The following is a 27,746-nucleotide window of genomic DNA, read 5'->3' on the forward strand; positions in this document are numbered from 1 at the left end:
CAAGTTTTTAACAGATTGTTAATCTTAACCTTAATTTTAGGAATAATAGCTTTAAAAAGTAAGCAAATAAAGGTTACACATTCTGATAACGTCACTAAAAAACTATGTATGTATTGTTAATAATGAGCCGAAGGTATAAAGGCTGCTTTCATTTTGGAAAAAAAACTGATTGGTTAATTCCTCTTTTAAAAAATCATAGAGGGCTTCCCTGGTGGCGCAGTGGTTGAGAGTCCGCCTGCCGATGCAGGGGACGCGGGTTCGTGCCCCGGTCCGGGAAGATCCCACATGCCACGGAGCGGCTGGGCCCGTGAGCCATGGCTGCTGAGCCTGCGCGTCCGGAGCCTGTGCTCCGCAACGGGAGAGGCCACAACAGTGGGAGGCCCGAGTACCGCAAAAAAAAAAAAAAAAACAGAAAATAGACTGTCTTCTTTTCTGTAGGAAATATAGTTGTAGTAATTGTCCAAAGTGTTATTTGCTGACTGTAGTGGCTTTTACTATGAAATGTCAGATGTTTTGTTGATGATGTTAGTTTCCATTAGATATAAAATTTCTTAATAATATTCTTATGGGGGAAAATCAGTGAGTCACAGTGAAACAGAAAAGTATCATTTTCAGTAATTTAACAAGGTATTATAAAATCTTTTATAGTTTCTTTCAGTGCTTTAGCACTACATCTTTTTTTTTTTCTCTCTGCTCTATATTCTTATGTCTTCTGAAATGGAGTGTTTAAAAAGGCATTTTCAGTAGCGATAGTATGTAGAAAGTATAAAATTCCATCTTTGATGCTGTCTGTATGTTCAGTCTTTGGAATTACACTTCTCTTAGTGTAGATTAAAAATCACTGCACTCTTCCTAAAGGGACTATATATAGCTTAAAAGCAGTTCAAGCAGTTCCCTTAAAAGCAGTTCAAACAAGGGGAACACTAGATGAACTTGTCAAAATTTAAAGTTTTAAAATCATAGTTACTGGAAACATTTGTATCAAAATGAAAGAAATAAAATTTATATGAAGAAATAATATAGGGTAATAAGGAAAACACAAGATCTGATAGATGGATGGACAACTAATATGAACAGAGAGCTCACATAACTAATAGAGAATTAAAGAAATGTAAAACAATGTACCATTTTCCATCTATCAGGTTAGTCATGACTAAAAAATTCACTGGACTTCCCTGGCGGTCCAGCGGTTAAGACTTCACCTTCCAATGCAATGGGTGCAGATCCCTGGTCAGGGACCTAAGATCCCATATACCTCGGGGCCAAAAAACCAAAACATAAGAAGCAATACTGTAACAAATTCAATAAAGACTTTAAAAAAAAACCCTGAATTCTTAAAAAAAAAAAAAAAAATTCCCATTGCTTTCTCATGTGCTTCTGGTGGACTGTAATTCTTTCAGAAAACCTTAAATATTCATTCTCCTTAACCAAGTAATTCTCATTTTTAGAATATATCCTGTGGAAATAATTTTAATTACAGAAAAAGCTTTATATGCTAAACATATTAATCTCAGTATTGTTTTGTTTGGTAAAAAAATGTGAATTATGTACATTCACTGGATGGAATATTATTTAGCATTTAAATATGTTTCTATTTGAAACCTAGAAAATATTTGTGATAAATGAAAACAGGATACAAAATTGTACGTACAGTATGTTTATGATTTTTTAAAAGTTGTGGAAAGAGAAGACTGAAAAGAAATTAGACAATATTATAATTAAGTTTTTATCATCCTTTCTCTTTCTGTTCTACATTTTCCATGTTAGAAAAAAAGGCTCATGACATATTTAGAGGGAAAAGCATTAGAAGCACTTTATGTTTGAGGTGATTTTATACCTTTTCTCAATGGCTAAAAACAGTAGCATCAATCCAGAGTTAAGAATGAATTTATTTTCTGCTGTCCAAAACGGGAAAAAAAAAAGAGAAGAAAGAATATGCAGGCTTAAACTTCACAATTATTAAATTAATGATGCTAAGGGCTAAGTACCTAGTTGCCCCCTCTCTCTCTAAAAATTCTTTGAATTGTGGTAAAATACACATAAAATAAAATTTACTATCATAACCATTTTGAAGTATACAATTCAGTAGTGTTAAGTACATTACATTATTGTGGTGCCAATATACAGAACTTTTTCATACCCATTAAACAACTACCCATCTCCCCTCCCTCCAGTCCCTATTAAGCACCATTCTACTGTTTCTATCGGTTTGACTACTAAGTACCTTAAATAAGTGAAAGCATTCAGAATTTGTCTTTTTGTGACTGGTTTATTTTACTTAACGTATGTCCACAAAGTTCATTCATGTTGTCACATGTGTCACAATTTCCTTTCCTTTCTTTTTAAAGCTGAATAATATGCCATTGCATATGTATATCACATTTTGTTTATTCGTTCATCCACTGATGAATATTTGAGTTGCTTCCACCTTTTGGCTATTGTTAATAATTCTCCTATGCACATAGGTGTACGAATATCTCTGTAAGACCCTGCTTTCAATTCTTTTGGATATACACCCCAAAATGGGATTGCTGGATCATATAGTAATTCTATCTTTAATTTTTTGGGTTACCACCATATTGTTCTCCATAGTGACCGCACCATTCTACACTCCCAACCAACAGTGCACAAATGTTTCAGTTTCTCCACATCGTTGCTAACACTTACTTTCTGTTTTTTTTAAAAAAAATATTAGCCATCCTAATGGGTGTGAGGTGATATCTTAATGTAGTTTTGATTTGCATTTCCCTAATAATTAGTGAAATTGAGCATCTTTTCATTTGTTTGCTGGCCGGCCCTCTCTCTTTTTATGTCTTTTCACATAATTAGAAAAACCTTAAATTCTACCCAAATCTTTTACCAGCCTCTTTCTACGTAGTTCTCCTATTTGACATATTCCATCTCTCATAACCCATTTATTCTCATTCTTACCCAGCCTACATGTCCTGCAATTGATTATCTAGATCATCTAGATCTTCAGAAACTCCTTAGTTATGGTTTCATTTATTTATTTATTCTGTTCAACCTTTGCTCAATAAGTTCTCTATATTAAACTATGTATGCAATTAGAAACTGTTCCCTAGGGGACTTCCCTGGCAGTCCAGTGGTTAAGACTCCGCACTTCCACTGCAGGGGGCACAGGTTCAATCCCTGGTCGGGAACTAAGATCCCACATGTTGCAGGCCAAAGAAAGAAAAGAAAAGAAAAACTGTTCCGTAGACTGTAGAAAAGAATGCTTGGGCTTCCCTGGTGGTTAAGAATCCGCCTGCCAATGCAGGGGACACAGGTTCGAGCCCTGGTCCGGGAAGATCCCACATGCCATGGAGCAACTAAACCCGTGCGCCACAACTACTGAGCCTGCGCTCTAGAGCCTGTGCTCCGCAACAAGAGAAGCCACCACAATGAGAAGCTCGCGCACCGCAACGAAGAGTAGCACCCGCTTGCTGCAACTAGAGAAAGCCCGCACGCAGCAACGAAGACCCAAGAAAGCCAAAAATAAATTAAAAAATTTTTATTTTAATTTAAAGGAAAGAAAAAAGAAAAGAATGCTTGTGTTCCTGCACAGAAGACTATCTTATGTATACCATTTATTAAATTTAAACATGTTCATGTGGATCAAAATTCAAAAAATTTAAAGGAAAATCTCTTTTCTCTCTCTGTACCGTAGCTACCAATTCTCTTCCGTGGAGGTAACCAAGTTACCAATTTTTAAGCAACTATAGAGTATACTATCCATATTCTGTAGCACTTTTTATTTTCCATTTTAAAAGCTCTTATCATAGGTCACTACACACCCAGAGCGAAGGTGTGGAAACATGAGTCTGGATAAATTGAGCTCAGCCCTTAGTATAGAAAAGCCTGTTTTGTTCCTCTTAAAAAGTATGCATGTTAAGAAAAGAAATGTCTTAAGATTTTTTGAAAATGAAGTTAGAAAGCATCTTTTAACTTTTTTTTTCCCCTTACAGTTGATTATGGAAGATTCTCACAAGAATAACGCTTCAGAGACAGCACCTCAGTCTGGTTCAACAGTTCAGGGAGCTCATATTTCTCATATTCCTCAACAGGTAAGGCAGGAACGAGCCAAAACATTGAACCAGTTAGGAATATTTGTTATGCAGATTAAGCTGTTGTTGCAGATCACCAGTTACTAACGTTCAAAAAAAGAACCAAGCAAAAGAGGAAAAAAACCCTGTAAAATGTTGAAATGTATGGAAGGAAGGAATTATCTGATTTAAATATCTTGTCAAGATCATTCAGTTTTATTTTCTGTTATAACATATTTAGTGTTTTAACATGTATATACTTCTCAAAACTTGGGGAGGTAGAGTTCATTTTATGCGGTACATGATTATTTTAGGTTTTTTTTCAGACTAATTTTGTTGCTGCATAAGACAAATGAAAAATTATTTGGCCCTTTGGGCTGACTTGAAATAGAGACTAATAGTTTCAGGAGGCAGACCATCTTCAATTCAACAGATGTATTGTGGATATAAAAGAAATATTTTTGCTGAACTGGAAAATAGGCATATTCATTAGAGAATTTAAATTGACAGACATGCATATTGCAGAACTGATGATATTTTTAAAATTTCAAGTTGTCTGATCCATGCACCTGACCCACTTCAGGGAAAACAACTGAAACTATGTATTGCCAGTGACAGGATTTGAACTTTCAAGTAAAAATTAGAATTTTGGATAACTTGTATTCACCATCATGAACTTGACAGCTTCCCAGTAGCTACCAACTTTTTCGTTACAAAATTGTGTTACAAAATCACGCATGGTATAAGATCCATTCAGAATGCGAGATACACCAATGGATTTTAATGTTAACAGAATACACAGAGTTCAAATTGTACATTGCAGACAACCTTTAAGAAACGGCAACCTGTCAAGTTTTAATGTGGTTTCAAAGGAGAATATCCATAGTTATCTGGAAAAACAATTAAAACACGCCCCCCCTTTTCTGACTACATACCTGAGTGAGGCCAGACTTTCTTCATATACCTCAACAAAACCACATATGGCAAATATTTAATGTAGAAGCAGATAAGAGAAATCAGCTGTTTTCTATTAACTCAAACATTAAGGAGATTTGCAGAAATGTAAAACAGTGTCATTTCTGTCACGAATTTGGGGGGGTATATTTAGTCATATTAGTGAAAATATATCATTTATGTTAACATGTAATGGATTTATGATTGTTGTTTTTATTTTTTTATTTTTTATACATTTATTTTATTTTATTTTTGGCTGTGTTGGGTCTTTGTTGCTGTGCGCGGGCTTTCTCTAGTTGCTGTTTTTAAATGAACTGTTAAATAGTTTTAAAATTTCTGTTTAAATTTTAAATGTAAGTATTAGATTAAAAACTGACATAAATGAAATTTCTTTGGGGTCCTTAGTAATTTTTAAGAGTATAAAAGGGTCTTGAGATGAAAAAGTTAGAGAACCAAGCAACTAAAGGATTAATCCTTCAAGCTTGAGGTATCCTTCTCTTATTTGGCTATATCTGTGAAGAATAATGATATCTTCCCTAGATGGTACTGGAAAAACAATGATAGAGTCTTTCATTTACCTTCTGTTAATAGGGCCCTTCACAGAAATGTTTTAATTCAGTTGGCTTACATACACATTTCAGTTATGTTGGTTAGATGTGAATGTTTTACAGGTTTCCTCAGAAGCATATTTACAGAGATAGAATAAGTAAATTTCTAGGCGGTAAATAATTTTATAGTGATTTTAAAAAATAATGTCACTGACTTGCTATCCAAATTCTTGTGGCTTGACTGCTTTATTAGACGCTAACTTCTGTAAGGAAGAAGTATCTAATAACAGTAGTATTTATTCAGTCATTCAGTATAAGGTGGGGATATAACAGTGAACAAAAGTTTCAGCTCTCATGGAACATACATTCTAGTGTTGGGGAGAATAAAATGTATCAGTTCGTAGTATGTGCTGTGGAGGCTGATAAAGCAGGGTAGGAGGAATAGGGGGTTGTTGATGGGGATGGGGACTTGCCTTTTTATGTAAGGTGGTCTGAGAAGTCGTATCTGTGGAAATACCTCTTCAATTATATGGACCAACAGCTGTAAACTCTGAGACTGATATGTGCTTGGCATGGTTAAGGAACAGCAGGGCAGCCAGTGTGGTAGGAGAGGGATGAATGAGGGGAGAGGGATACAAGATGAGGCAGAGAGGTTTGGGATGGCAGAGGAGAGTGCCAGATAATGTAGGCCTTGTATGCCACTGTAAGATTTCTGGCTTTTAATCTGGGTGAGATAAGGAACCTTGGGAGTGGTTTTTGAGTAAAAACCTGATTTGACTGATATTTTACAGAGAAAGCACTTTGATATTTTAATAGGATTCCTCTGGCTGCTTTGTGGAGTGGAAGTAGGAAAACCAGTTAGGAGGCTGTTACATTGACTGTGCATGAGACAGTAGTGGCTTGGACCAAGGTGGTATTAGTGGTGGTGGTGAGATAAAGTTAGATTCTGGGGCTTCCCTGGTGGCACAGTGGTTGAGAGTCCGCCTGCCGATGCAGGGGACACAGGTTCGTGCCCCGGTCCGGGAGGATCCCACGTGCCGCGGAGCGGCTGGGCCCGCGAGCCATGGCTGCTGGGCCTGCGAGTCCGGAGCCTGTGCTCCGCAACGGGAGAGGCCACAACAGTGAGAGGCCCACGTAACGCAAAAAAAAAAAAAAAAGTTAGATTCTGGATATAATTTGGTTGTGAAGCCAACAGTGTTTGCTTTTTTAAAAAAAAAAATTTATTTATTTATTTGGTTTCACCGGGTCTTAGTTGCGGCAGGTGGGTTCCTTAGTTGTGGCATGCGAACTCTTAGTTGCAGCATGCATGTGGGATGATCTGGTTCCCTGACCAGTGATCGAACCTGTGTCCCCTGCACTGGGAGCACAGAGTCTTATCCACTGCACCACCAAGGAAGTCCCCCAGTGTTTGCTTTTGGATTGGATGTAGGTGTAGAGGGAAAAAGGAGTCAAGATTGACTCTACAGTTTTTGACTTGAATAACAGTAAGAATGGAGTTGCTGTTTACTGAGATGGACAACATTGGCACATTTTTTTTTTCTTTTTGGGGAGATGTTGGCAATCAGGAATTTAGCTTTTGGGCATGTTAAATTTATGATACTATTTGTTAGTTTTCTTTGCTGCAAAACAAATTACGACAAATTTAGTGGCTTAAAACAATACAACACACATTTATTATCCTAAAATTTCTCTTAGTTGGGTTCTGTGCTTCAGAGTTTCACAAGCTGCAGTCAAGATGTTGGCTAGGGCTGGCTTCTTACCTGGAGACTAGAATGGAGAAGAATTCACTTCTAAGCTCACTCAGGTTGTTGGCAGAATTCATTTTATTGCAGCTGTAGGACTGAGAACTTTAATTTTTTTAGCTGGAGGCCACCCTCAGCTCTTAGAGGTCGCCTGCAATTCGCTGCCACCTGGCCCTCTCCAATAAGTAGTTCACAACATGGCAGCCTCCTACTTTAAGTTCAGCAGGAGAGTGAGAGTGAGTCTGCTGACAAGACAGAGTCTTATATAATATAATCAAGGGAATGATATCCCATTCCTTAGCCATAAAATGTGACATAATCACAGCGATGACGTCCCATCATCTTTGCCTTATTCTGTTGGTTAGAAGCAAGCCACAGATCCCTCCCACACTCAAGGGGAGAGGATTACACAAAGGCATGAACACCAGAAGGTGGGGACCACAGGGGCCGCCTTAGAATTTGTCTGCCAAACCATACAAGTAGATTTGTCCAATAGGTAGTTGGATATATATGGTCTGGAGTCCAGGGGAGAGGTCCAGACTGGAAATGTAAATTTAGGCATTGTAGATATATAGGTGGTATTTAAACTCATTGGGTGATTTCTGGCTTCTCTTTAGGACGTAGAAAGCTGGAAAGCATATTGCTCCCACTGTAAAATAAGAGTAAGCTATAATATACAAAAATCATAACTTCTTTCAACACATTAGTAGTGGCATGTGGGCATGGCTCACCTGTAGCAGTAGCAGAGTACAGGAAGAAGGCAGGGCTGTCATACAGGGGGAAATAAGAATTTAGCTAAATTGAGGCTTCGCCGGTGGCACAGTGGTTAAGAATCCACCTGCCAATGCAGGGGACACGGGTTCAAGCCCTGGTCTGGGAAGATCCCACATGCCGCGGAGCAACTAAGCCTGTGTGCCACAACTACTGAGCCTGCGCTCTAGAGCCCGAGAGCCACAACTACTGGAGCCCACGCGCCTAGAGCCCATGTTCCACAACAAGAGAAGCTACCGCAATGAGAAGCCTGCACACCATAATGAAGAGTAGCCCCCGCTCACCGCAACTAGAGAAAGTCCGTGGGCAGCAACGAAGACCCAATGCAGCCAAGAATAAAAATAAATAAAGTAGATACAACATTAAAGAAATTAAAAATGGTCAAAAAAAGAGAAGAATTTAGCTAAATTTTTATTGAATTGCTAAAGTCTAAGTGTAGGCTAGTATGAGAACATAGAACCCTTGGGAGCTGCAGACACAGGGTAGGTAACACCCACTCCAGGGATCCCCAAGAGTTGCTCATGAGAAAGATTAGGGGAAGCAAGGGAGACAAGAGAAAGCCTCTCTAGGTGGTACAGGCCTGCCTGGACCCTTCTTCCCTGTGGAAAAGAGCTTTAAGCCACTGGGGGAAGGGAATAAACCCCATTTTCCAGTGTGGGTAGAAGTGAAAAGAAAAAGAAAATACATAAACCCTGAGGGAAGGGCAGAAAATTTTCCTGGGTTCAGACCATTAGTTTTCCTACTACTTGGAGAAAGCCCTACCCCCTGAGACTGAGACTAGGCCAGGATAACAGAGCAACTTCTCAGTCTCCCCTTAGCTCCTCCAGCAAGTAAAGCAATAGCAGTTTATCCCTGGGGAGGACTAAGAGTATGGAGAGACACTCTGGGTCAGGTGCACAGAGAAAGCCTAAAGCTGAGGGTGGAGCAGGATCACTGAGAAAAACCCTCTGGCAAACCAGGCCCCACCCTAAGCAGAAGGTCACACTAGAGGAATTTAGAGCTGGTTGTGTACTTAAGGTAATCATAACAAAACCCAAACCCTGCTCAATTCTTGGATAGATTGACTCATCCCTCCCCCAGCCACCACCTGCACTAAAAGCCTAGTAGAAGAAGTACTGAAGAACTACCACGCCATTTTTAGGCATGAATACTGTTTCCTCAGTCTCTACTATCTTACTACACATGATGTCCATCATTCAGGCAAAAATTATGAAGCACATACAAAAAAGCAAGGAAATAATCACCCGCTGTCAGAAGTAAAAATGATCAGTAGACTCAGGATGACTAGTTGTTAGAAGTATCAGATAGTGAATTTAAAATAATAATAATATATTAAAGGCTATAGTGGAAAAAGTGGACAACATGTATGAACGGGAGGTAAATTTCAGCAGAGGAATAGAAACTGTATGAAAGAGTCAAATGGAAATGCTAGAAATAAAAATTGTGACATAGATGAATTATGTTTTTGGGCTTATTAGTAGATTTGACACAGCTGAGGAAAGAATCAGTGAACTTGAAGATAGGCCAACAAAAATTATCCAAACTGAAAAAAGAAAAAAAAGTGGGGAGAAAAACAGAACAGAGCATCTGAGAGCTGTGGGACAATATCTAAATATTTAACATAAGTGTAATTAAAGTCATGGGACTACATGACATTACTGGGGGTGAGTGTAGTCAGAGATGAGGTCAATGGATTTGACTCTGGGACTTTCCAACATTTGGGGGTTGGGGAGATTGAAGAAGGATGGCCAAAGCAGTAAAAAGAAAATCAAGAGAAATGGGGATCATGGAAATTAGGAACGAGGTGATGATCAACTATGTAAAATGCTGCTGGTAGGTCAAATGAGGAGTAACAGTAACTGTTATATAGTCTATCTTCATTATTCAAGGATTTTTTTTTTTTTTTATTGGCTGCACCTTGTGGCATGCAGGATCCTAGTTCCCTGACCAGGGTTCAGACTTGCACCCCCTGCAGTGGAAATGTGCAGTCTTAACCACTGGACTGCCAGGGAAGTCCCTCAAGGATTCTGTATTTGCAAATTCACCTACTTGATAAAATTCATTTGTAACCCCAAAATCAGTATGCACTCTTGTGGTCATTAGTGGACATGTGTGGAGTAGTGAAAAATTTAAGTCACTTTCTCAGTTGAGCTCGAACAATGCAATACTCTGTCTTACAATTTTAGGTCTCATACTATAAACAATTCTCCTTTTTGTGGTCTAGTTAGTGCTGTGTTTTTCACATTATTGTGCTTTTTGTTGGTGATGTTGCTGTTTAAAATGGCCTCTAAGCATAGGGCTTAAGTGTTAAGTGCAAGAAGGCTGTGATGTACCTTATGTAGAAAATACATGTGTTAGATAAGTTTCATTCAGGTGTGACTTGTAGTGCTGTTGACCATAAGTTCAATGTTAATGAATTAACAGTACTATATTCCAGACTACCAAAATAAAGCTAATATTGCAATAAAACAAGTCACACAAATTTTTTGTTTTCCACTACATATAAAAGTTATGTTTATACTATATTGTAGTCTATTAAAATGTGCCATAGGGCTTCCCTGGTGGCGCAGTGGTTGAGAATCTGCCTGCCAATGCAGGGGACACGGGTTCGCGCCCTGGTCTGGGAAGATCCCACATGCTGCAGAGCAGCTAGGCCCGTGAGCCACAACTACTGAGCCTGCGCGTCTGGAGCTTGTGCTCCGCAACAAGAGAGGCCACGACAGTGAGAGGCCTGCACACCACGATGAAGAGTGGCCCCCCCACTCGCCACAACTAGAGAAAGCCCTTGCACGGAAACGAAGACCCAACACAGCAATCAATCAATCAATAAAAAAAATGTGCCACAGCATTCTGTCTAAACAATGTACATACTTTAATTAGAAAATACTTTATTGCTGGAATTTCCTGGTGGTCCAGCTTTCACTGCCGAGGGCCTGGGTTCAATACCTGGTCAGGGAACTAAGATCCCACAAGCCATGCGGCCAAGGGAAAAAAAAAACCTTTATTCCTAAAAAGTGCTAACTTTTTGTGCCTTCAGTGAGACTTGCTCTAAGCAAGGTTGCCGCGGACCTTCAATTTGTAAAAAATGCAGTATCTGCAAAGCACAATAAAGTGAAGTGAGATAAAACAAGGTATGCCTGTATTAAATAAGGTGTCTTTAAACAGAAACACACTTAAAACCAGGTTATACGTTAACCGGTTGATGAAAATATTGTGCCCAGAGGCTTGCAGCAACCTAACCCTGTATTTCCCCTAGGAACAATGGTTCAGCATTTGCTAATTCAGTGTACATGGCAGCGTCATAGAACATAACCACAAATAACAAGAGTTGACTGTATTTGGCAACATGGAGTTCATTGACAACCTTGACAAGAACTGTTTTCAGTCGAAGTGGGGATAAAAATCTAATTAGATCTAAGAGAACATGGGAAAAAGAAAAGAGGGGAGAAAATGAGTAGAGAGGAGTTTTGCTGCAAAGGGATCTACAAAATGAAGTGCTGGAGGGGGTTTTATAAGTCATGGAAGTTTTATTTTTATTATTACTTTTTATGATGGGAGGAATTAACAGCCTGTCTATATACCAGTGGGAGTGATGCAATAATATTTGATGACACAGGACATATAGAAAGGACAATCTGGGATGATGTCCTTCAGGAGGGGCGGGGATGAGCATTAGTCTGCAAGTGGAAAATTTATTTTACATGAGCATAGGTACCTCATTCATAATAAGAAAGCAATCAAATACAGGTTAGGTAGGTAGATTGGGAATGAGGTACTCTGAAAGTTTCCTTTTGATAACTTCTTTGTTTTTCAGTCAGATAAAATGTTTTGAGAACGTAAGTGGACTAGGGATATATAGTAGGATTGTTGGAGAGCATTAACAGTCCACTTGAGGTTACTGATCATGAACTTAAAGTGTGACCATTAAGTTCAGTTGTGTGTCTTTCTCCAGTCAGATTCAGGTACTTGCATACAGGTTACAGGCATAGAGTATGTGAGTTAACAGGTTGCTGTTTAGTCCAGGGACTACAGCAAAGCAAAAAAAGACAAGGACATTGAAGGTTATGTGATACAGTGATTATAATGCTGTACCATGAAATTTAAGCTGTATAAGGAAGAAGTGGGGACTTGATGGGGTCAAGAGCAGGGAAAAGATAGTAGACTCGATGGATTATAAGTTCCTGTGGAGTCCAAGAATTGTTGAGAGTCCAAATAGTAGAGGTAGTGAGTTGGAAGTAGGTGGTACTCAGAGAGAGGGATACTTGAATTTGAGATTATAGGAGGGGTTATTGGTAATGATAAGGTTTAGGTAAGTAGTTCTCAACTGGAGTGGTACTGCTTCCCCACTGAGATGTCTAGAAATATGTAGGGGGTTAGGGATGGTGGTTGCCACTGGCATTTAATGGGCAATTTAGAGATGCTAAATGTTTTTCATTGTGCAGGATATTCCTGCACGTGGAAGAATTGTCCTACCCCAAATGCCTGTTCAGAAACCCTGTAGGGTATGACAATGGGAGTGTGTGGCCAAGAAGGGTAGAAGACAGGGCTTTGGAGGAGAGGAATCAAAAACTGGCCCAGACATGGAAGGATACTGGATGTTGCATACTGAAATCACCACAAATTACATCAGGAATAGTATTGGAGAGAACAGAGTGATCCTGGGGCTAAAGTCTTAAAGAAATGAGGGGACATGACTGCCACAGGGACAGTCTACTGCTCTGAGCTTCAAACTTGGGAGTTTTCAGGTAGAACTTGGGACAGTGGCCTGGAAGTAGCAATGAAGAGCAAAGGAAATACCAACTCTGTCTGTAGGCTCATGGTATGAGTGCAGGAGAGAGGCAGTGTTCTCCAGAGGAGAGCAGAGGTTCAATTATGGCAAGAAGGTGAAGGGGAGGGACTCAGTACTTGATGAATTTCATTTAATTGCAAAGTATATATAGATTGAGAGGCAACCTTGCTTAAGACCTGGTCTGAATCCTGGTTTTGTCACTTAGTGACTCTGGAACATTGACTAAGTCACTTAACTTATTTATTAAATCACTTTTTTAAAAAAATTCATTTTATTTATTTATTTTTGGCTGCGTTGGGTCTTCGTTGCTGCACACAGGCTTTTCTCTAGTTGCGGCGATTGGGGGCTACTCTTCCTTGCGGTGCACAGGCTTCTTATTACAGTGGCTTCTCTTGTTGCAGAATATGGCCTCTAGGTGTGTGGGCTTCAGTAGTTGTGGCACGTGGGCTCAGTAGTTGCGGCTCGTAGGCTCTAGGACGCAGGCTCAGTAGTTGTGGCGCACGGGCTTAGTTGCTCCGAGGCATGTGGGATCTTCTCAGACCAGGGATTGAACCAGTGTCCCCTACATTGGCAGGCGGATTCTTTTTTTTTTTTTTTTTGGCAGGCGGATTCTTAACCACTGCGCCACCAGGGAAGTCCCCACTTAACTTATTTAGACTTGATGTTCAGCATCTGGAAATAAAGGCATCGGACTTGGTGATCTGTAAAGTCTTTTCCAGCTCCTAACTTTCAGTAATTCTCATACCGTAGAGAAATTTGTGTACTTTAACTATGTGTGAATGGGGAAAACAATGTTGATAGTAATAGGTAACATTTATTGAGTATCCACTGTGTGCCAAGTGTATTGTAAGCATTTTACATGTTTTAATGCCTTCAAACCTCTTACCAACCTACTGTGCTTTTCTAATCCCCATTTTAGAGGTCACACAACTAGTAAGGCTAGAGACATGATTTGAATTCCAGCAGTTTGACTTCTCTTACAGCTTGGGTTTCCTGAGAAGCAGACAATGCGATGGACATTAGCATGCAGGAGGTTTATTAGGAGGTCCTCTTGGGATTGCCACCTGTGGAAGGGAAAGAAAGGAATAGAGGAAGCAGGATTGAACAGAGGGAAAAGTTGGACTTTGATTCAGTCTCAATGAAGACCTCAACTGACCCTATAGGGAGATTAGAAGCTGAGATAGCTCTTCAGAATTGGGGTAAGGGACCAGCCAGGCCTTTATATTCCTGCATGCACCAGGCATTGGATCTTGACTGACCCGGGAAGGGGTACGTGTGACCTCAGGCAGAGTGACTCTCATCAGCCAGGGCAATTCCAAAGAGGGCTGACAACTGAACACTGTCAGCAGCTGTCTTCCAGCAGCTGGGGAATAAGTCTTTTACCAGAGAAAAGGGGATCTGGCTGTTGCATCATGGTGTCCACTACAACTGCAGACTTTATAATCACCACAGTCCTTTGTTGCCTCCAGGCAGTGGATGATGATAAATGAGGATAATTTAAGAAATTAACAAACAGGCTTGGCTCCAGAACACTTCTAAAACAGATTGATTTTCATTCCATTCATATTTTTGACATGAGAATTTAGCCCAAGGGTTTGTCCAGGGATAAGCTAAGAATGTGTGTGCCCGTGCGTGCGCACCAGTGTTTTTGGTAATCCTTTCTTACCTGGCGATTATCTAATGTTTTGGATGTGCTTGGTCATATTGATTTTACTTTTTAGAAAAGAAAGATTCTTCTATAGAGAGTTAGAAATCTAGGTGAATTTATTTCGATGTTTCCAGTATGAATCGTATGGGGAATAGAAGAATAATTTTTCTTTTTCATTTGCTTAATAGGGTCTTTCACAGAGCTAAAGTTTTTAAATTTTGATTAGGTCCAATTTATAAATTTTTCCTTTTATGGATTGTGCTGATGTTATCTAAGAGCTCTTTGCCTAGAACTAAATTTCAAAGATTTTTTTTCCCTGTTTCTTCCTAAAAGTTTTATGTTTTACATTTAAGTCCACAATTCATTTTAAGGTATTTTTTGTATAGATTTGAGGGGTTTTGTTATGTATGTACAATTGCTACAGCACCATTTGTTGAAAAGAGTATCTCTCCTCCAGTGAATTGCTTTTGCACCTTTGTCAGGATCATTTGGGCATATTTGTCTGTTTCTGAGTTTTCTATTATGTTCCATTGATCTATATGTCTGTCCCTCTGTCAGTGCCACACTGTCTTACCATGTTATAGTAAGCCCTAACATCAGGAAGATGATTCCTCACATTTTATTCTTCTTTTTCAAAATTGTTTTGGCTATTTTAGGTCTTCTTCCTTTCCATATAAATTTTGGAATAAGCTTGTCTGTGTCTGCAAACCTGTAGATCAGTTTGGGGAGAACTGACATCTTGTTGACTCTTCCAGTCCTCAAATATAGTAAATCTCTCCAGTTATTCAATCTCCTTTGATTTCTTTCCATAGCATATTGTCATTTTCAACATACAGATCCCATACATGTTTTGTTAGACTTACACCTAAGTATTTCATTTTCTTCGGAGCAGTTGTAAATAATATTGCATATTTTCTTTGGAGCTATTGTAGATGATATTGTATTAACTTTGATTTCACTTGTTTGTTGTAAGGACATAGAAATGCAGTTGATTTTTGTTTATTGATCTTGTACCTTGCAACATTGCTGAACTCACTTATTAGTTCTAGGAGGGATGATTTGGGGGTTTTGTTTGTTTTTAATATTCCTTAGGATTTTTTATGTATAGTCGTGTCATCTGCAAATAAGAGTTGGTTTTCTTTCTTTTCCAATCTGTATGCATTTTCTTTCTTTTTCTTGCCTTATTGCACTGGCTAGAACTTCCAGAATTATCTTGAATAAAGTGGTGAAAATGGACATCCTTTCATTGTTCCCAGTTTCAAAGGGAAAGCATTCATTTTTTCATCATTAAACCTGACATTAGCTGTAAGTCTTTTATAGATGCTCTTTTTGAGTTTGAGGAAGTTCCCTTCTATTCCTAGTTTTCTGAGAGGTTTTTTGTTTTTTTATTTTTCCCATGAAATGATGTTAGATTATCAGATGCTTTTTCTGTATCAGTTGGTGTGATCATATGATTTTATAACTGGAAGTTTGTACCTCTTGATCCCCTTCACCTATTTTGCCCAACCTTTCATTCCCCTCCCTGTGGCAAACCTGTTTGTTCTCCTCTATGAGTCTGTATCTTTTGTTTGTTCATTTTATTTGTTTTTATAGATTCCACATATAAGTAAAATCATATAGTATTTGTTTTTCTGTCTCACTTCACTTAGCATAATACCCTCTAGATCCATCCACGTTGTTGCAAATGGCAAGATTTCATTCTTTTTTGTGGCTAATATTCCTGTGTGTGTGTGTGTGTGTGTGTGTACACGTACGTACCTCATCTTCTCTATCCATTCATCTATCAAAGGACACTTAGGTTGCTTCCATATCTTGGCTGTTGTAAATAATGCTGCCATCAACATAGGGGTGCATATTTCTTTTTGAACTAGTGTTTTTGTTCTCTTTGGGTAAATACCCAGAAGTGGAATTGCTGGGCCATATGGTAGTCCTATTTTTAATTTTTTGAGGAACCTCCATACTGCTTTCCATTGTGTTTGTACCAATTTACATTCTCAACAACAGTGCATGAGGGTTTCTCCTTTCCTTACATCCTTGCCAACACTTGTTATTTGTTGTCTTTTTGATGATAGCCATTCTGATAGATGTGAGGTGATATCTCATTGTGGTTTTGGTTTGCATCTCCCTAATGATTAGTGATATTGAGCATCTTTTCATGTGTCTGTTGGCGATCCTGTATGTCTTTTTGGGGAAATGTCTATTCTGGTCTTCTGCCTATTTTAAAATTTGGATTGTTTGGGGTTTTTTTGGTATTGAGTTGTATGAGTTCTCACTATATTTTGGATATTAACTCCTTATTGGATATATCATTTGCAAATATCTTCTCCCATTTAGTAGGTTGCCTTTTTTTTTTAGTTAATTTATATTTGGCTGCACTGGGTCTTCATTGCTGCATGCAGGATTTCTCTAGTTGTGGATAGTGGGGGGCTACTCTTCGTTGTGGTGCATGGGCTTCTCATTGCAGTGGCTTCTCTTGTTGTGGAGCACAGGCTCTAGGCACACGGGCTTCAGTAGTTGTGCACACAGGCTCAGTAGTTGTGGCTCACAGGCTTTAGAGCTCAGGTTCAGTAGTTGTGGCGCACTGGCTTAGTTGCTCCACAGCATGTGGGATCTTCCCAGACCAGGGCTTGAACCCGTGTCCCCTGCATTGGCAGGTGGATTCTTAACCACTGTGCACCAGGGAAGTCCGGCCTTTTTGTCTTGATGATATTGTCTTTCGCTGTGCAAAAGTATTTAAGTTTGATGAAGTACCATTTATTTATTTTTGCTTTTGTTGCCCGTGACTGAGGAGACAGATCCAAAAAAATATTACTAAGACCAGTGTCAAAGAGTTTACTGTCTCTTTTCCTCTAGGAGTTTTATGGTTTCAGATCTGGCACTTAGGTCTAATCTGTTTTTTTTTTTTTTTTTTTTTTTGCGGTACGCGGGCCTCTCACTGTTGCGGCCTCTCCCGTTGTGGAGCACAGGCTCCGGACGCGCAGGCTCAGCGGCCATGGCTCACGGGCCCAACCGCTCCGCGGCATGTGGGATCTTCCCGGACCGGGGCACGAACCTGTGTCCCCTGCATCGGCAGGCGGACTCTCAACCGCTGCGCCACCAGGGAAGCCCTAATCTGTTTTTTTATTTTTGTATATGGTGTAAGAAAGTGGTTCACTGGCATTCTTTCATTTTGAAAGCAGATTAAGAGTTATGAACAGCTTAGATTTTCTCTTCATCTATCCATTTATTTTGCAGACAGTGTGAAATGAGATATTTTGTTATAATGGAATGACTCTTAGCTTGAGAAAGTATGAGAAAATGTATTTATAAGGAATAGCTAATTTCTTCAGTGGGATGTGAGAGTACATATAATTTACAAATATCATGCTATAATAAAAATTTTACCTATAGTAGACATTAGATACATCACAGTTATTATAATAACTGTGTCTGTAGTGTTAATAATACTCTGGACTTGGCCTATGGAACTATTAGATTACAGCCCCAAATTACGGAAAGTAATGACTGAACTAATAGACCAAAAGGTTCTTAATTTTAAGTTAATCAGTATATATGGAGGGGTTTAACATGAGAGGTCTCACTTAACAGTCTGTGGTAAGAGATGAATGTTCCGCAGAATATAGAGTGAATGTTCTAATCTACAACTGAAGTATAGTACGTAGTAGCAAAATAGTATTGTAATGTGTTGATAGACTTAGTGAGGTCACTGAAAATGTCTGAATGTTGGAAACCCAAGAGGTCTTGAGTATACATGAGCTTTTTCAAAGCAAATATGAGTACACACAGTAGCATTCTCTGTTGATGAAGGAGGTTTTTGTGGTAAAAGGACTAAGAAGAACGATTAAACCTTAGAAGAAACTTTGGTACATTATATCACATACAACTATTTGGAGGAAGCATGACCAGCAAGTTTCTATCATTAAGGGTAATAAGACTCCATCTTTGGTGAATTTATTAAAAAAAATACTGAGTTTCAGGGAATTCCCTGGCAGTCCAGTGGTTAGGACTCTGCGCTTCCACTGTAGGGGGCATGGGTTCAATCCCTGGTCGGGGAACTAAGATCCCACATGCCATGTAGTGCAGCCAAAAAAAAAAAAGAAAACTGAGTTTGTATCTCAGAATTTTCATACTAAGTGCATTTTTCTAAGTAATGATGTAATTTTGAGTACTTTTTTTCTTTTTGGCTGCGCCATACAGCTTGCAGGATCTTAGTTCCCCAACCAGGGATTGAATCCAGGCCCCGGCAGTGAAAACACCGAGTCCTAGTCACTGGACTGCCAGGGAATTCCCTGTTTTTTTCTTGAGAAGCAATTTTGTGGTTTCTTGATATCTCTTCCCATGAAATAATAGAATGTGTGTGATTTTGGTCATAAAATTAATAAATTAGAAACTAATTTGCAATACAACTTTGCTATCATAGAATCTATGATAATTTTTAAAAAATGTTTAGTGTGCTCTTGAAAAGAAGGTATATTCTGCATTTAGATGCAGAGTTCTGTGTATTTATTAGTTCAGCTTTGTTGGTCATGTTGTTAAATATTCTGCGTCTTTATCACTTTTTGTCTGTTTGTTCTATGACTAATTTGAGAGCATTGCATTAATCTTCCATTATAATTGTGGACTGATTTTGCCTAGTGGTCCTTCAATTTATGCTGTGTGATTGAAAGTGTGCTATGAGGCTATGTTATTAAATGAATGCAGATTTTATGTATTTATTTTTAAAGAGTTCTACTGGGTTTGTTTGTTTTTTGGCTGTGTTGGGTCTTTGTTGCTGCGTACGGGCTTTCTCTAGTTGTGGCAAGCAAGGGCCACTCTTCGTTGCGGTGCGCATGCTTATTGCGGTGGCTTCTCTTGTTGTGGAGCACAGGCTCTAGTCTCATGGGCTTCAGTAGTTGCAGCGCACGGGCTTAGTTGCTCCACGGCATGTGGGATCTTCCCAGACCAGGGCTTGAACCTGCGTCCCCTGCATTGGCAGGAGGATTCTTAACCACTGCGCCACCAGGGAAGTCCCTAGATTTTAAAATTGTATATTCCTGGAGAATTGTCCCTTTTGTGTCTTTATTTCTAGAAATGCTTTTTACTTTAGAGTCTAATTTGATACTAATTTGGCTTTAATTTAGTATGTTAATGGCATCTTTTTTTTCCTGTGCTTTTATTTTCAAACTTTCTGTGTCCTTAGGTTATGTTTTAGGTGTATCTCTTGTTAACAGTATATAACTAGATTTAAAAAAAAAAAAGATCTAGTTTCCTAGACTTTTTTCCCCTCAGTTTTTACATATTGTGAATTGTGCTTAGTGCACACACTTGTACATGTCTGTGCTGCCCATGAATTGGTCATAGGATATGCAAATGTTCAGTTATAGTAGATACTGCCAACAATTTTATAAACTTACACCAATTTACAACACCACCAGAAGTATATGAGAGCGCTGTTGATACATTTAAGTACCCAAAATTGGTATTGTGAGTTTCTTTAAGTTGTAACCATTCTGATGAATGTGTTGCAGTATCTCATTGTGGTTTTTGTTTTGTTGTGTTTGTTTCAGGTATAATTAACATATAACATTGTATTAATTTCATGTGTACAATATAATGATTTAATATTTGTGTACATTGGGAAATGATCACCACAGTAAGTCCAGTTAACATCCCTCACCACACATAGTTAGAAATACTTTTCTCCTTCTGATGAGGAGTTTTAAAAGGTACTCTGAGCAAGTTTCAAATAGGCAGTACAGTAATTGTTTTTATAAGTGGAAGTTTGTGCTTTTTGCTCACCCCCTGCCTTTGGCAGACACCAGTCTCTCTGTGAGGTGGTTGTTGTTGTTGTTTATACCACATATAAATGAAATCATGTGGTGTTTGTCTTTCTGTGTCTGACTTATTTCACTTAGCATAATGCCCTCAAGATCATCCATGTTGTCACAGATGGCAAGATTTTATTCTTTTTTATGGCTGAATAGTATTCCATTGTAATCTTCTAGACTTTTAACAGAGCTTTGATCCATATACAGTTGACATAATTACTCATACATATAAATTTAGACCTACCATCTTATTTTTTACTTTTTGATCCACGTGTTCCATGTTTCTTTTTCTCTCCTTTCTTGTCTTCTTTTGAGTTATTTCTTCTCATTCCATCCTGCCATCACTTGTATCAATTTGGACTGTACATAAACTCAGCTACTACTAATTATAGCATGCCTACTCAGTAAAGTCCAAAGTTAATACGTTTCCTCTCAGACATTCCAGTAACTTTAAAACATTTATTTCCCATTTATCCTCTCACTTGTCACTGTTGTTAGGATTTAATTTTATCTTTTTCTCTTTTAATCCCATAAAACATCATAATTCTTTTATGTATTCATCATTATTTGCTTTTTTCCCACGTACTTATCATTTCTTTGCTCTTCATTCCTTCTTACGTGTCTCAGCTTCCATTTAGGATTACTTTTCTTTTACTTTAAGTATTTGCTTTAGAAAAACCTTAGCACTGCAGGCATTTTGGGCTGCATAATTCTTTGTTGTGGTGGACTGTGCATTGTTGGCTATTTAGCAGCACCCCTGGCCTCTGCCCACTAGATGTCAGTACCAACCACCCCACCCCATTATGACAACCCGAAATGTCCCCAGGTGTTGCCAGATGTCCCTGGGGGGCAAAAATCATTCCTGGTTGAGAACCACTGCTTTGGAATTTACTTTGATGTAGGTCTGCTGCTCTATTTTTATTTGTTGAAAATACCTATTTCATTTTCATTTTTAAAAGGTATTTTCACTGGGCATAGAATTCTAAGTTATATTTTAGCACATTCAAAATATTCTGCTGGCTTCTGTCTTCCATTGTTGCTTTTGAGAAGTAAGCTTAAAACAGGACTGTTGCTATTTTAAATATAACCTTTTTTTTTTCTTTTGGGTGCTTTTATAGTCTTCTTTTTACCTTTCGTTGTTTTGTAGGTTCCACTGTGTTGTGTTTAGGTGTAGACTTCTTTTTCTTTTTTTTTTTGGTTGTGTTGGGTCTTCATTGCTGCACACGAGCTTTCTCTAGTTGCAGCGAGTGGGGGCTGCTCTTTGTTGCAGTGGCTTCTCTTGTTGTGGAGCCCGGGCTCTAGGCATGTGGGCTTCAGTAGTTATGGCACTCGGGCTCAGTAGTTGTGGCGCACAGGCTCTGTAGTTGTGGTGCACGGGCTTAATTGCTCCGCAGCATGTGGGATCTTCCTGGACCAGGGATCGAACCCGTGTCTACTGCATTGGCAGGTGGATTCTTAACCACTGCGCCACCAGGGAAGTCCCAAGGTGTAGAATTCTTTTTATTTATTCCACATGGGAGTTACTAGGATTCTTGAATGTACGGATTGGTGTCTGTCATGAGTTTTATAACACTTTCAGGCATTATATCTTCAGATTTTGCCTGTATCCTACTCTTTGTTCTTCTCACTCTATTCTCTGTATTTCTTAACCTCTCTTATATTTTCCATCTGTTTGTCTCTCTGTATTGCAGTTCAGATAATTTCTTCTTACCTGTCATCCAGCTCACTAAGTTTCCCTTTAGCTTTGTTTGGTATATCTGAACAATGACTTTTTTGGGGGGCGGAGGGCTGTGTTGGGTCTTCGTTGCTGCACACGGGCTTTCTCTAGTTGTGGCGAGTGGGGGCTGCTCTTCGTTGCGGTGCACAGGCTTCTCATTGCAGTGGCTTCTCTTGTTGCGGAGCATGGGCTCTAGGCACGTGGGCTTTGGTAGTTGTGGCTCACGGGCTCTAGAGCACAGGCTCAGTAGTTGGGGCGCACGGTTTTAGTTGCTCCGCGGCATGTGGGATCTTCCCAGACCAGGGCTCGAACCCATGTCCCCTGCATTGGCAGGCGGATTCTTAACCACTGCGCCACCAGGGAAGCCCTGAACAATGATATTTAAAATTTCAAGTATTATATCTTTATTTTTAGAAAATCTGGTTCTTTTTCAAATCGACCGTAGCTTTCTATTTACTGAAGACATTTTCAAGCTTGTCTTGAAACATAATCTGCTGTTTCTTTAAACATAGTAAGCATAATTGCTTTATAATGTCTGATAATGTCAATATCTAAAAATCACTTGGGTCTGCTTGTGCTGTCTGCTGTTTTTGCATCTTGCTCCTGGTGCCTTGTTGTTATTTTTTATTCTTTACTGTCCATTAATCTTGACAAACTGTGGGAATTTTTTGTGGCCAAGGATGAGTGTGCCTTTCTCCAGAAAGAATTTACTATTGCCAGGTGCCTGGGGAACCGCCTTCAGGGTTTGAGGCTCTTTTTGTCTTTTTGTACCACCTAGGTGATGTTAATTGGGCTCTGAGTCTGCTGGAGAGCTAGTTACATCTTCTTCAGCCCTTCCCTCCTCCATACCTAGGCAACTTTCCTTCTGTAACTTTACCCTGATGATGTGGCCCTTTGAAAGTCCCAGCTTAATAGGAGGTCCCCTATCTTTACCTAGAGAAAAATCTGGCCTCTTATTCCCGCCTCTCCTTTGAGAGCAGTTCAAATCTACCTTGATAGGTGATTTTGTTTACTCTTTTATTTGTTCTCACTGTACTTCAGATTTTGGCTTGGTGATTTAGAATCTATAGAGTCTTTAGAATATAAGAAGCAGAGGACAGAGAAGTGTCAAGAAATATGAAGCATCTAAAATTTTACCCTGTTTTTAAGTTAAAAATATATTTAGTAACAGCATTGTTTTCATTATATTTATTTTTATAGTTACCATATACTTACAGCAAGTGATACTAGTTTCTATTTATCATAGTGAAATAAGGTTTTCTTTTTCTTTTTTTTTTTTTTTGATGCAGTACGCAGGCCTCTCACTGTTGTGGCCTCTGCCGTTGCGGAGCACAGGCTCCGGATGCACAGGCTCAGGGGCCATGGCTCACGGGCCCAGCCACTCTGTGGCATGTGGGATCTTCCCAGACCGGGGCACGAACCCACGTCCCCTGCATCGGCAGGCAGACTCTCAACTGCTGTGCCACCAGGGAAGCCCTAAGGTTTTCTTTTTAAGTACTTTGAGTTTACAAAAGCAGATATATACTTTAAAGAAAAATAAGAAGTAAATAATAGTATAGGAGATACACTTTCCTGAAAGCATGCTGTTGAGTATGAATTCTTTACTTTGGTCAGTTTACCATGTATAAATCCTCTCTGTCCAAGGATCATTTGAATCTTTTGAGACCTAGGAAGTAGTGACATTTTGGGGCAAGTACAGCGTAGGCTTAACTATGGGGCAAAAAAATTAAAACCACAAAATTACAGTTAAATTATCTTTACATGAAATAATAAACTAAAAGATGTACAGCTCTGGTTCATTTTATTTTTCATTTGTATTTTGAAATAACGGCTCCAGTCCATTAATAACTGTGCAGGATACCCTGGGCTTAAGGGTTTGCCATAGTTGATACTGAAGTAAGTAAAAAGTCATTATTCCAAATGTCAAAACAGTCTGTTCTTCCTTTTTCCTTGAAATGAAAAGGCAAAACAAATAAACTTGTTGTGTAGAAAGCAAATTGAGAACATACAGAGTGTGAGAGGTTTTAAAAGTCAGTGGTACCAGGAGGGATAAGATGTCTTGGAAAGAGCACTGGGCTCTGGAGCGACACAGGACCACCCATTATTGTGTTCAGTATTTTACTTTTCAAAATACTTAATACAGAAAATTTCAAACATATTCAGAAGAAGAGATGATTAGGTTAAGCCATCATGGTTCCCGTCACCCTGTTTCAGCACGGCTCCTTGTCCCCCCTAACCCCCCCTAACCCAACTGGATTATACTGAAGCAAATCTAGGTATCATTAAAGCCTTCAATATTTCAGTATGTATCTCTAAAATATAAGAACTCCTTTAAAGAACATAACTACAATACTATTAACACACCTAAAAAAATTATTCCTTAATATTATCAAATGACCATTCAGTGTTTAAATTTTCTAAATTGTTATTTATTGTATGTGTGTACACAATTTTTTTAACACACCTTTTGTTTTTAACTTATTATTTAATTTTCACTGTAACTCTGAAAAAGGTATTATTAGTTCTATTTACAAAGGAGGAAACTGAGGTCCTGGGAAGTTAAGTAATTTGTTTAGCATCACAGAGCAGCAAATGATTGCCTTAAGCTAAAAATCAGCCCAAGCCTGTCTGACTCCAAAATCTGTATGCCTTTCTGGATTTAGAAGACTTTGGATTCAAACTCTGTTAAATAGAGGTTTCTTTTCCCATGCCACTCTACTAACTTCCCACCCTCCCTCACCCAAGTGTTTGTGGTCCAGGGATCCCCTAATTAGGGAGCTAAGGAGAATGCTAATTTTTGCCCAGTCACTTGAATAAGAGTGAGCTCAGCTACCCTGTGGAGTGAGAGGCAATCAGGGGGCCTTAGTCCTACAGCTCCCAATTTAATCAGAGCAGCTCCAAAAAAAATCCTTTTCTACTTCTTCTAACATCTCCTAAGAGGGGTTCTGAGGTTGGTGCTATAGTGTACTAGCACGTGCTACAGCTCTAAGATCTCAGACTGCACTGTTCAGTATGGCAGCCACAAGTGGATATTTCAATTTTAATTTGAATTACTTACAGTTAAACAAAATTAAAAATCAGTCTTTCAGTCATACTAGCCACATTTCAAATGCTTGATACTGACTACTATATTGGATAGTGCAGATTTAGAACATTTCTATCATTGCAGAAGGCTCAGACAGCACTGAAAAGTAACAGGTGAAGGCAATCATCTGTGTTTCAACTGCAGATTAAAATTGGGGGGTGGGGAACAGCAGGTCCCTCTTTTCCTTCTTTGAGAAAGATCTCAGGATTTAGATGATCACATTTGAGAGTGGCAGTGGGAAGACACCAGGCTTTGGGACCCTGAGTGATGAGCATTTTGTGAGGTTAGAACAGTGATAATAAGGGGAAGTGATGACTGCTAGCTAAAACAAAATCTGGTGCTGTTTTTCCTTTTCTGCCTGCCAGATCCTCAGTCTGCACAAAATCACAAGGATTGCCAGAAACTCTGGAGGAATGATTGCTTTTATCCCTTTAGAAACGTAAATTAACCCCCTCACAAGCTCTCCTCATTATTTGAGTGAGTGGCTTTAGTTAGGGTCTGAAAAGTAAGGGGACCTCTGAGTGTAATGATGACTCTAGAGCTGGACTCTTCAGATTCATGAATTCTGTTTATTTTTACTCATTAATTTCTGTGTCCCCATATTGGGATACTGTCAGTGAGAAACAGAGCCAGACACCTGTTAAAGGCAGCAAGATAGATTTCATTCAGACTAGTGCAGTAGGGAAGAGACTCCAGCATAAATTGAGCTCAACTCTGCTGAAACAAAAGGTGGGTCCCTTTTGAAATGCTGGAGTGTGCTAAAGGAAAAGTACTGAAGATGTTAGGTGGAGAGGTTGGTCACTGTGATTCAGCCATTTGTGTCCACTTGCTAATTGGTGCTTATCAAATTTAGGCTCCCATCCTCCAACAGAGACTGGTAGACAAAGGCCCTATCCTTCTTGATGACTACATTGCGAAGGGATGACTCCCAGGTCCTTGAGAAAGACATTTCTGGGTTGTACAAGATTTGTTTATCTCCAGGGTCAGAGATTGACAACTGCAAGTTTTCTAAAGTAAGTGCTCTAAGAAAAGTGAGGTCAAAGGCCTATAGTCAGGTTTTGGCTAGAACAAACAGTTAATTATTTTGGCAGCATTGAGCTTTCTCTAGGAGGCATTTTAAGGAGGCTGGGTCATCCTAGGGACTCAGCCTTGAACTGATAGAAGCTGTGGTAGAGTTTGGTCATGTCTCTTAGTGTGTGTGAGGGAGGTTGAATGGAGTTGTTTGTGCTGAAAGTCTGCAGTTTTCAGTACCTGGATAAAGCTTGGTTTGTTTTGTTATTTGTTTTGTTTTGTTTTTTTAAATTGAAGTATAGTTGATTTACAGTGTTGTTAATTACTGCTGTACAGCCAAGTGATTCAGATATACATATATATATATATATATATATATACATTTTTTTATATATTCTTTTCCATTATGGTTTGGCATAGGATATTGAATATAGTTCTCTGTGCTGTACTGTATACCTTGTTGTTTATCCATTCTATATAGAAAAGCTTATATCTGCTAACCACAACCTCCCATTCCATCCCTCCCACAGCCCCTCCCCTTGGCAGCCACCAGTCTGTTCTCTCTGTTTGCAATTCTGTTTGTTTCATAGGTTCATTTGTGTCATATTTCCACATATAAGCAACATCATATGGTATTTGTCTTTTTCTGATTTACTTCACTTAGTATGATAATCCATTTGCATCTATGTTGCTGCAAATGGCATTATTTTGTTCTTTTTTATGGCTGAGTAGTATTCCATTGTCTATATGTACCACATCTCTTTACCATTCATCTGTCAATGGACACTTAGGTTCTTTCCATGTCTTGGCTATTGTGAATAGTGCTGCTATGAACATAGGGGTGCATGTATCTTTTTGAATTAAAGTTTTGTCTGGATATATGCCCAGGAGTGGGATTGCAGAACCATATGCTAATTCTATTTTTTAGTTTTGAGGAACCTCCATATTGTTTTCCACAGTGGCTGCACCAACTTACATTCCCATCAACAGTGTAGGAGGGTTCCCTTTTCTCCACACCCTGTCCAGCATTTGTTATTTGTAGACTTTTAAATGATGGCCATTCTGACTGGTGTGAGCTGCTACCTCATTGTAGGTTTTTTTTGGCCACACCATGTGGCATGTGGGATCTTAGTTCTCCAACCAGGGATCAAACCCATGTCCCCTGCAGTGGAAGCACAGAGTCCTAACCACTGGGCAGCCAGGGAATTCCCCTTCATTGTAATTTTGATTTGCATGTCTCTCTTACCAATGTTGAGCATCTTTTCATGTGCCTATTGGCCATCTGTGTTTTTTCTTTGGAGAAATGTGTATTTAGGTCTTCTGCCCATTTTCAGTTAGGTTGTTTGTTTTTTTGTTGTTCAGTTGTATGAGCTGTTTGTATATTTTGGAAAGTAAACCTTTGTCAGTCACATCATTTGCAAATATTTTCTCCCATTCCTTAGGTTGTCTTTTCGTTTTGCTTATGGTTTCCTTTGCTGTGCAAAAGCTTGTAAGTGTGATTAGGTCCCATTTGTTTATTTTTGTTTTTATTTTTATTGCCTTGGGAGACTGACCTAAGAAAACATTGGTACAGTTTATATCAGAGAATGTTTTGCCTATGTTCTCATGGAGTTTTACCGTGTCATGTGTTA

General features: G+C 39.0%; 1 protein-coding gene across 9 annotated transcripts in view; it reads left to right on the forward strand.

The window, feature by feature from the left end:
* The window catches only part of ATF1 (activating transcription factor 1), a 54,355-nt gene that overhangs the window by 3,105 nt on the left and 23,504 nt on the right, over window positions 1-27,746 (forward strand). For all 9 annotated transcript variants that reach the window (XR_010932402.1, XM_067696523.1, XM_067696527.1 and 6 more), the window contains exon 2: window positions 3,966-4,064. Coding sequence is in view for 8 of the 9 variants with exons in the window: in XM_067696530.1 (XP_067552631.1) it covers window positions 3,966-4,064 (99 nt within the window). In the remaining variant the exon portion in view is untranslated. The remainder of the gene's footprint in view (window positions 1-3,965; window positions 4,065-27,746) is intronic.

The sequence above is a fragment of the Pseudorca crassidens genome, chromosome 11 (assembly GCF_039906515.1).
Source record: "Pseudorca crassidens isolate mPseCra1 chromosome 11, mPseCra1.hap1, whole genome shotgun sequence".
Taxonomy (NCBI): domain Eukaryota; kingdom Metazoa; phylum Chordata; class Mammalia; order Artiodactyla; family Delphinidae; genus Pseudorca; species Pseudorca crassidens.